Source organism: Tupaia chinensis, unplaced genomic scaffold (genome assembly GCF_000334495.1).
Source record: "Tupaia chinensis unplaced genomic scaffold, TupChi_1.0 Scaffold000047_1, whole genome shotgun sequence".
NCBI classification, from domain to species: Eukaryota; Metazoa; Chordata; class Mammalia; order Scandentia; family Tupaiidae; genus Tupaia; species Tupaia belangeri.
In genome coordinates, this window is record NW_006159505.1 from 3,123,238 (window position 1) to 3,132,822 (window position 9,585).

A 9,585-nucleotide genomic window follows, 5' to 3' on the forward strand; every position below is an offset into this window, starting at 1 on the left:
CTGGTTACTTTGCTCCTCCTGGCTGCAGATAAGCATCAGCTACTGTATGCAGTGGGGTCTCTATTCATGGACTGCACTGACTGAAGTGGTGCTGCTGGTTCAAGAGTCCCTCATAGCTACTCTTCCTTCCACAGTTACGCCATGCCTACCAAAACCATGGAGGTGATGCGACTGCAGGACCAAGGCAGCAAAATGTTCCTGGACTCCGTCCTTACCACCCATGAGCGAGTGGTGCAGGTAGGCACTCTCGGAGAACCAAAATGTATTGACCTCTTTTGGTTCTTGTCTTTGTTTTGTTTTGTTTTAATCCTGTTAGGCTCTTTTTTTCCGTGTGCCTGTGCTTGAATGGTGGTGTCCTCTGGGGTCCCGTTCTTTTTTTTTTTTTTTTTTTAGTGGTTTTTGCTATAGGGTGCATGTGCTCGCCAGACAGAGAGAGACATAGAGACAGAAAGCGAGAAATCACCCCCCAGGGGGGATGGTCACGTCACAATCCCTTCTCCTCCATTCTCCTCTTGGGATCTTGGGCACGCACACACACGCTCCCGGCGTGAGTTCTAAGCCGGGACCAGGACGCAAACCGCGGTCGACTACGTGAGAATCCAGCAACATAGCCATTACACTAACTGCTGGCTCCCGTCTGGGGTCCCGTTCTTGATCCCTCTATTTCTTCTTCATAATATGTTGCCCCTATGCAATCTTATTAATTCCCCTGGCCTCAGTGACTGTCATTATATACTGGTCTCACACACACACACACTCCTAATCTATTGGCTGAGTTCCAAACCTGGTAGTTGTGTACTAGACTTCCCCACAGGTGTTGTTTTTATACTAAGTGTAGCAAAACTAATTGTAGAGGGACTGATTTTCCTTTTTATTTTGATTTTCATTATTTATTTTTGGAGAGGTTTTTTGCTATAGGGCGTGTGCGCTTGCCAGAAAGACAGAGAGAGACAGACAGAAAGTGAGAAATCACTCCCCCAGGGGGATGGCCACACTGCAATCCCTGCTTCTCTATTCTCTTCTCAGAATCTTGGGCACACACGCACACAAGCCCAGCATGAATTTAAGCCACTGGGTCCAGGACTTGAATCACAGTCGACTACATGAGAGTCCAGAGATGTAGCCATTATGCCATCTGGTGGGCCCCTGATTCTCCTTTTTCTTTTCCTCTCACCTTTGAGTCCAATGTTTGGTCCTTCTTTCCTCTTGATACCATTCATTCATCAAATTCTATAGCTGCTATCTTCTAAAAACTTTTCAGATCTCTGTTTCACTTTACCTCCATAACAATGTAATCATGCTATTTTCCTGTTTAAAACTCTTTAGTGGATTTTTATAAGTGCAATGGAGCAAGTGCATGGGAGAAAGAGCAAGAAGCATCCTTGACAGGGTCTTACCACACCACAATCCTCTTATCCCAGCCTCCTGGCACCTCAGGATCCTGGGTGCTTATGCATGTGCCCACCATGTTTTCAGCCTGGGAATCTAAACCTGTGGTCAGTCATATGGCTTCCAGTCTTTCAGGGCTTTTGAGTTACGACTGTGCCACAGTAGGTGGGCCAGTGGTTTCTATTTAGTTCTAGCAATTGTTCTTTTTCTTTTTTTTTTTTTTAAGAATGATTTTATTTAACTTTATTTATTCATTTCTTTTAAAATTTGACCAGAGAGGGACAGAGTGAGAGAGAGAGAGAGAGAGAGAAAGTGAGAAAGCAAGTTCAAGGACTTGAACCGTGGTCAGCCATGTGGGAGTACAACGCCCTTAACCACCATGCCACTTGCCAGCCCCTATTTTTTTTTCTTTCTTAAGAGAGAAAATTTTGCTATAGGGTGCATGCACTCGCCAGAGAGACAGAGAAAGACAGAGAGACAGAAAGTGAGAAATGATCCCCCAGGGGGGATGTCCACACTGCAATCCCTTCTTCTCCATTCTCCTCTTGGGATTTTGGGCATGCATGCACACGTGCCCAGCATGAGTTTTAAGCCACTGGGTCTGGGATTCAAACTGCAGTCAACTACATGGAGCCCAGCGACATAACCATTACTCCATCTGCTGGTCCCATTGTTTTCTATTTTTTTCTTACAGGGACAGATAGGTGACAATCACACCATCAAGACAGTACCCAGAGTTATTAAAAATTCATAGCTCAGGGCCAGCAGCTGGGGTGGTGGTTAAGGTGCTAGATTCCCACTTGGCTGACCACAGTTAGAGTCTTGGACCCAACAGCTTAAAAATCACAACAAATAAATAGATAAATAAGTAAATAAATAAATGTTTTTTTTTTGTAAATAAATAAATGTTTTAAAAAGAAATTCATAGCTCAGGTCAGTAGGTGGCATAGAAGTTAAGACACTGGATTCTACATAGCCAGCTTTGTGTTTTGAGTCCCAGATCTGGCAGCTTGAAAATCACACCAGGCTGGACTAGCAGTTGACTTAATGGCTATGTCACTGGACTCCCATGTAGTCAACTGTGGTTTGAGTCCCAGACCTGGTGGCTTAAACTCACGCCGGGCACTTGTGCATGTGTTCCCAAGATCCTGAGAGGAAAATGGAGGAGAAGGGATTGCAGCTTGGCTATCCCCCCTGGGCGTTGATTTCTCACTTTCTGACTCTGTCTCTCTCTGTCTTTCTGGCCAGTGTACATGCCCTATAGCAATATAGCAAAAACTCTCAAAAAAAGAAAGAAAAGAAAATCACACCAGGGTATGCATGCTCAAAATCTTAAGAGGAGACTGGAGGAGACTGGTTGTGGTATGGCCAATCTCCTCAGAGGGGTGATTTCTCAATTTCTCTCTCTCTCTCTGGTCAAATTGAAAAAGAAGAATAAATCAGTAAAATAAAATAAAATAATTCTTAAAAAAACCAAAACAGAGTTTTAAAAAAGTCATGGTGACTAAAAAAAAAAAGATACAGTGGATATATCATACAATTTGCCCCTTTAAAAATATACCATTAAATGGTTTTTGGTATATTGAAAGAGTTATGCAACCATCACCACAATCAGTAATAGAACATTTCATCGCCCAAAAATGAAGCTTCATACTCATTAACAGTCACTCCTCTTTCTTGACCTCTACCCCAGCCTCTTGCAACCAGTAGTCTGCTCTCTGTGAATTTACCTCTTCTGGGCATTCCATTTAAATGGAATTATATAACATATGGCTTTTTGTGTCTGACTTCTTTCATTAGCATGTTTTCAAGGTTCATCCATGTAGCGTGAATCGGCACTTCATTCTCTTTTATTGGCAAGACTACATTGTGTGAGCACCACTCCTTTCAGATCCACTCAAAATCATATCAGCAAGGTCACAGAGGAATGCTAAGGAAGAAACACCTTAAATCTAAATATAGGGTTTTTAAAAGTAACGGAAGTACTTAACAATCTCTGGTTCTTTAAATATCACCAGGAATAGCTTATTTGCAATACACCTTAGGACAGATCTGACTTGCTGCTGAGGTGCATAGGTTAAAATTTGAGCTCTTTAGATTAGCACTCAGGAGCCGTCATGATCTCCTCCTGATTTTCTTCTTTTATTTTAAAGGAATATAAAACTATTTATTGACCACTGTTCACCAGTATTTACAATAAAGTGAACAATATACAGTTGGGTAACATTCTGATTACTACAGAATTATTGGTTTTCCTTGCTTCTGCTGAATCAGTAACCCAAATACTAGAAAGGTTGAGGCCTACACGTAAGGAATGAATTGGGGTTGAGACCAGCAGTTAGCGTAATGGCTATGTCGCTGGACTCCCCTGTAGTCGACCGCGGTTTGAATCCCAGACTCGGTGGCTTAAAACTCATGCCGGGCACGTGTGCGTGCATGCCCAAGATCCCAAGAGGAGAATGGAGAAGAAGGGATTGCGGTGTGGCCACCCCCCCACCCGGGGTGGGGTGATTTCTTGCTTTCTGTCTGGCGAGCGCACGCGCCCTATGGCAGAAACCTCTCCAAAAAAGGGGAATGAATTGGGGTTAAGAAGAGAAACATGCACAATAGTTTAGATCACAAATTTGTTCACTCATTTATGCCAGCAAGTCCTAAACTGCTAACATCTTTAACCGTCTGATTAAGTTTCCATGAGCCAAATCTTAGACATTTCATGAGTAATAACCTTTTAGTCAATAGAGCATAAGGATTTCAACTTTCTGTAAAGGAAAAGTTTACTAGAGGATTAAAATGCCCACTTAACTTTAAGTCTTTCTTAGCTAAACACTGGGATTTGTCTGTTTTTTTGTCATCTGGGAGGAGAGCTTGCTGGTAAAGGTACAATTTCTCCTTTCAGGAATTCTGCAAATAAACTATTGAATTTACATGACTATAGATAGATAAAAATGCTGATATGGTTGCTTTTAAGTAATCCAATTTAGATCATCCAATTACAGAATCATTATTTGATATGAAAGGTTATGGCTTCAGGAAAACTTTCCATTTAATTTGGAGGAACTTATTTCTTATTTTGAGGTTGCTCAGCATGACAGTATCTCAGACATATGAGCTTATACACAGTTTTGGTTTTGGTGCAGGTTTCAAAAACAGAAAGCAATTTACGTATTATCTTATGTATACACACACACAAAGACAGAAAACAAAAATCCCAGACTGGTACTGAGGCATGTGAGTTAAACACAAGTTCATGACAATGAAACATTTCCCCAACATTTAGAAAACCTGTTCTCTAATGCAGAGGATAAAATACCATGGTATGAAATGTTTTTGTTCAATAAGGAAGCAACTACAGAAAGCTTTTATTTGTTCAAAGTAACCAGTGCCATTGGGATGCAACCCTCTTCCCCAACTCCCCAATACTACTTTCAAAACAAACATATCAAACTTGATTTTTCCATTAGAATGCAGTTATTTCTCCAACACTAGTAAATCAAAATCCAAGACCCAGATTTTACATGTGTATATAGATATAGATATACACACACACACACACACAAACAATGCAAACGATTATTGAGCTTCATCTTCTGGACAAGAATGCCAAGTTAGTCTCTCTTCATAAAAAGCAATTACAATTTGAGGACACTTCATATTTGCTTCTTTTGCCAGGACCAAGTCTGCCTCATCTGACTCTTTCCGTTTCATGAGAAACATCAACTCTCCACTGCTGTCTGTGGCACCAATTATTCATGCAGGATCAAGACCTCTGGCAAAGCCTCTTGGTTTATCAGCAGCATCTCTCTTCTTCTTTGATTTGCTATCATCAGATTCACTGTCAGATAAAGATTTTCTCTTTGTACCTTCTTTCTCTTTACCAGCTTTTTGAGAATTAAGAAATGCTTCAGTGGGACCAGCAGTTAGCGTAATGGCTATGTCGCTGGACTCCCACGTAGTCGACCGCAGTTTGAGTCCTGGACCTGGTGGCTTAAACTCATGCCACGTGTGTGTGCGTGCGTGCCCAAGATCCCAAGAGGAGAATGGAGGAGAAGGAATTCCGGCGTGGCCATCCCCCCCGGGGGGGTAATTTCTCACTTTCTGTCTCTCTGTCTCTCTCTGTGTGGAGAGCGCACGCGCCCTATAGCAAAAACCTCTCCAAAAAAAAGAAAAAAAAAAAGAAATGCTTCAATTAACTCTGGACAATCTAAATTTTCTTCTGGTTCCCAAGTATTGTCAGCATCTGTAAATCCCTTCCACTTTAGGAAATATTCCACCTTCTCATTCACTAAGCGTCGGTCCAGTACTTTTTCCACCACAATTTCTTCAGGCTCTGCCTCTTCAACTTTTTGACTCTTTCCATTCTGTTTCTTTCACATTTTTTGCAACGTAGTTTTATTGGAGGCCATCTTTTATTGCAGACTTGAAGAATGCACTGCTCTGAGCTGCTCCGGGTCGCGGGTCTGCGGCATCTCTGGCCCTGCACACTTCAAGCTCCAGCCGGATCCCCTGATTTTCTTCTTCATAGCCATTCACTGCAGCCATACCTGGAGCCAGCTTTAACTCCCTAAGAGTGTTAGCCTCCACATTTTACTGAATGCTGTTTCTTTTGCTTTAAAAACCCTTCAAACCCTTCTCCCAGTTTACTTCCATTTTTTTCAAGACTTCACCAGATGTTACCTCTTCTGCAAGGTTTCTTTGACCTTCTCTGATTGAGTTGGGTTGGTATTTATCTTTTTGGTCCTTGCAGCCCTCTGTGTACTAGAAATCCAGCACAGGGTCCCACAGCAGTCAGTCTAGGAGGATAAACCCGAGCTGAATCACAAAGTCAGACTGGACTTCTCCAGTTATGAAGTCCATTCCCTACAGGAGTAGATATTGACACTGACCATCTTAGCAAGCACACACCTTGGCAGAGACACCAATAGAAGCCATGCTGGGTGTTAATCCTTTACCTTGGGGTTCTCCAGCTCTGTAGGATCTAGCATTTGAGCCCAAGCCATGTCTGTCCAATCATCTGGCTTTTAGTACCCTCCCTTAGGAGTGTCTTCTTTCATTTTGCAGATCAGCGGTTTGAGTGCTACATTTGCAGAGATTTTCTTGGAAGTAATCCAAAGCAATCTTCCTGAAGGAGTCAGATTGTCAGTAAGAGAGGTAAGTGCTGGTTTGTGAAGAGGCTCCCTCCTAGCCTACCTGTGCTCAAAATAAGGATAACATCTGGATTAGCTGGCTTTAGGAACAAAGAGAAATGTGGAAAGTTTAGTCCAGAAAGTAATCAGGAAAGCAATGCAGTTAGGCGGGATCGTGATAGTTAATCGGCTCTTCTGAAGCATCAGCAATGATGCCACTTGGACCACAGGTACTGACCTCCATCTCAGCATACTGCGGTGTTAGGAGTGAGCCCATGGCACCCCACATTCTCTCCTTCCAGGCAGTGTGTACCAGTAAGGACATGGCTTAAGATTAAGGACAGTGTAATCATTCAGAACACATTGGGTTGTTGGAAAAGTCATGACTTTCTGATAACCCAGTAAACAGAAAAGTGTACTTCAGACAGAAGTTTCCCGGAACTCCCCATCTTGACGGTAGCCCGACTGAATATTTTCAGTAAAGACTGCCAGTCAGGGGCCAGCCTCAAAGCCTAGTGTTTAAAGGAGCTGGATCCCACATAATCAAATGAGGTTTGAATCCCAGGCCCATTGGCTTGAAAAACACACAAGGCATGTGTGAATGTGTGCCCCAGATCCCGACAGGATAGAGAAAAAGGGATTGTGGTGTGACCATTTCCCATTAGAGGGTTCTTTCTCCCTTTCTCTCTCTGTTTGTCTCTCATAAGCACACAATGCCCTCTGGTGATTAAAAATAGCCAGTCAGAAGTATATTTGGTCAGGCATAGAAAACTAACAAAACATTATGAATCTTCCCTAAATACAAGGGGGGGGGGGTCTTCAAAAAGTTCATTTAAAAATGCTTATCATTAAAAAAAAAAAAAAACTATACATGGACTTAAACCATTTTTTGCAGCAAATAAAAACATATTTTAATTCCTTTAAAAAAATTTTCCCCTTTATTTATGATAGAGGGCATACATGTGCACAAGACAGAATAAGATGCACAAGACAGAATAAGAGAGAGAAAGGGGGCCAGCAGGTGGCATGGTAGTTAAAGGCGCTGCACTCTTCCACATGACCGACCACGGTTCTAATACTGGACCTAATGGCTTGCTGTCTCTCTCTCTCTTTGTTCAAAATTGAAAAAGAATGGCAATAAATGAATAATTATTAAAAAGAGAGAGAAAGAGAGAGAGAAACAAAGAGATGCACCTTCCACAAAGTATGGTCACACCATGATCTCCTTTCATTCTTGGATATTCACACACGTGCGGAGCATGTTTCAGCTGGACCTGGCTGGAGATTTGAACTGTAGTCACCACATGGGACCCAGCTTTTCTTGAACGGTACATTACCATTGGTCCATTGAGCCAACTCCTGAATTCCATTTTCCATGAACTTTTGATACACTTCCCCCTCTACCACTACTACCCTCTTCATCCTTGTTCTCAATACTCAGGTCTAATTGCCAAGATAATCCTTCTTGGGACCAGCAGTTAGAGTAATAGCTATGTCACTGGACTCCCATGTAGTCGACTATGGTTCAAGTCCTGGACCTGGTGGCTTAAACTCATGCCGGGTACATGAGTGTGCGTGCCCAAGATCCCGAGAGGAGAAAGGAGAAGGGATTGCGGCGTGGCCATCCCCCATGGGGGGTCATTTCTCATTTTCTGTCTCTCTCTGTCTTTCTGGTGAGCGCACACGCCCTGTAGCAAAAACTTCTCAAAAAAAAAAAACCAAAAAGATAATCCTTCTTTTGACAAGATCCAGGTCATCTTAGGCTGGTGACATTTTCTTTCTTTTTTTTTTAAATAATTATTTTATTTAACTTTATTTATTTATTTATTTTGATTTGACCAGAGAAGGACAGAGCGAGAGAAAGAGAGAGGGAAAGTGAGAAAGCAAGCTGCCAGGTCTGGGACTTGAACCATGGTTGACCATGTGGGAGTCCAATGTGCTTAACTACCACGCCACCTGTCGGCCCCATGGTGACATGTTCTTTACCCAGATACTCTTGTTCTGCGTCCTCATTTGTTAAGATCCTTTTGATTGTTTTTTGGGTTTCACATAGATCACTGTACAATGGGAGAATGTACTGATCACACTAATTTACAATATTCCAATCCCTACCAGTTACTAGTTTAACTGTCTAATTACTAGTGTAATTTCCTATGGTAAATGAACGATTCTGACATTCTCTGTTGTTTTTTTTTTTAAGAGTTGTCTTTTTTTTTTTTTTTTTTTATAGGGCACATGCACTCACCAGAGAGACAGAGAGGAGCAGAGAGAGAGAAAGCAAGAAATCACCTCCTGAGGGGATGGACACACTGCAATCGCTTCAATCGCGTCTCCTCCATTTTCCTCCAGGATTTTGTGCACACATGCACATGTAACCAGTGTGAATTTTAGGTTGCCGGGTCCAGGATTCAAACCACGGTCCACTACATGGGAATCCAGTGACATAACCATTACGTCATCTGCTGGTCCCCTCTCTCTGTTTTGTAAATGGCACTATTATGATAGTCATATTGTTTTGACATTATTTCTTTAAATGTCTTTTTTTCTCACTAGACTGTAAGTTCCTTGAAAGCAAGGAATAAGTCTGGTTAACTTTGAATCCTTGGTACCTGATACAAGTCTGGCACATAGTAGATACTCAATAAAAATTTGTTAATCTGAATAATTTTCTACAGAGCTAATTGATGGATCCTTTTTGGATGCTGTGCATAACTAAAACTCTGTAGTAATTTCCACTTATTTTTCTTCTCTCTAGCACACTGAAGAAGACTTCAAGGGAAGGTTCAAAGCTCGGCCAGAACTGGAAGAACTATTAGCCAAGTTGAACTAGCTCTTGCAGACTCTTTCATGCCCACACTGTGATACTGAACACCAGTGAGAAGATTCCTGGGTGATCAGAGTTAAGCAGGAGACTCTGACCCTTAGCTTCACAAGTACCTGTTCCCACAGCCAGCAGCGCCTCCCCTTCTCTGGCACAAGTGTGCTTGCCAGTTGTCACCCACTTACCTTTGAGCTAACCCTTGTTATCTTCCATCTAATAAAATCTGTGCTGAGGGACCAGCAGTTGATGTAA

The 9,585-nt window shown here is 42.1% G+C and overlaps 1 protein-coding gene and 1 pseudogene across 1 annotated transcript in view; one reads left to right on the forward strand and one right to left on the reverse strand.

The window, feature by feature from the left end:
* The window catches only part of MRPL48 (mitochondrial ribosomal protein L48), a 70,918-nt gene extending 61,333 nt beyond the window's left edge, over positions 1-9,585 (forward strand). The window contains exons 6-8 of the mRNA XM_006140973.3: positions 135-237; positions 6,448-6,537; positions 9,268-9,585. Of these exons, the coding sequence (XP_006141035.1) occupies positions 135-237; positions 6,448-6,537; positions 9,268-9,342 (268 nt within the window). The 3' untranslated portion in view covers positions 9,343-9,585. The remainder of the gene's footprint in view (positions 1-134; positions 238-6,447; positions 6,538-9,267) is intronic.
* LOC106735614 (chromobox protein homolog 3-like) lies at positions 4,960-5,792 on the reverse strand (annotated as a pseudogene).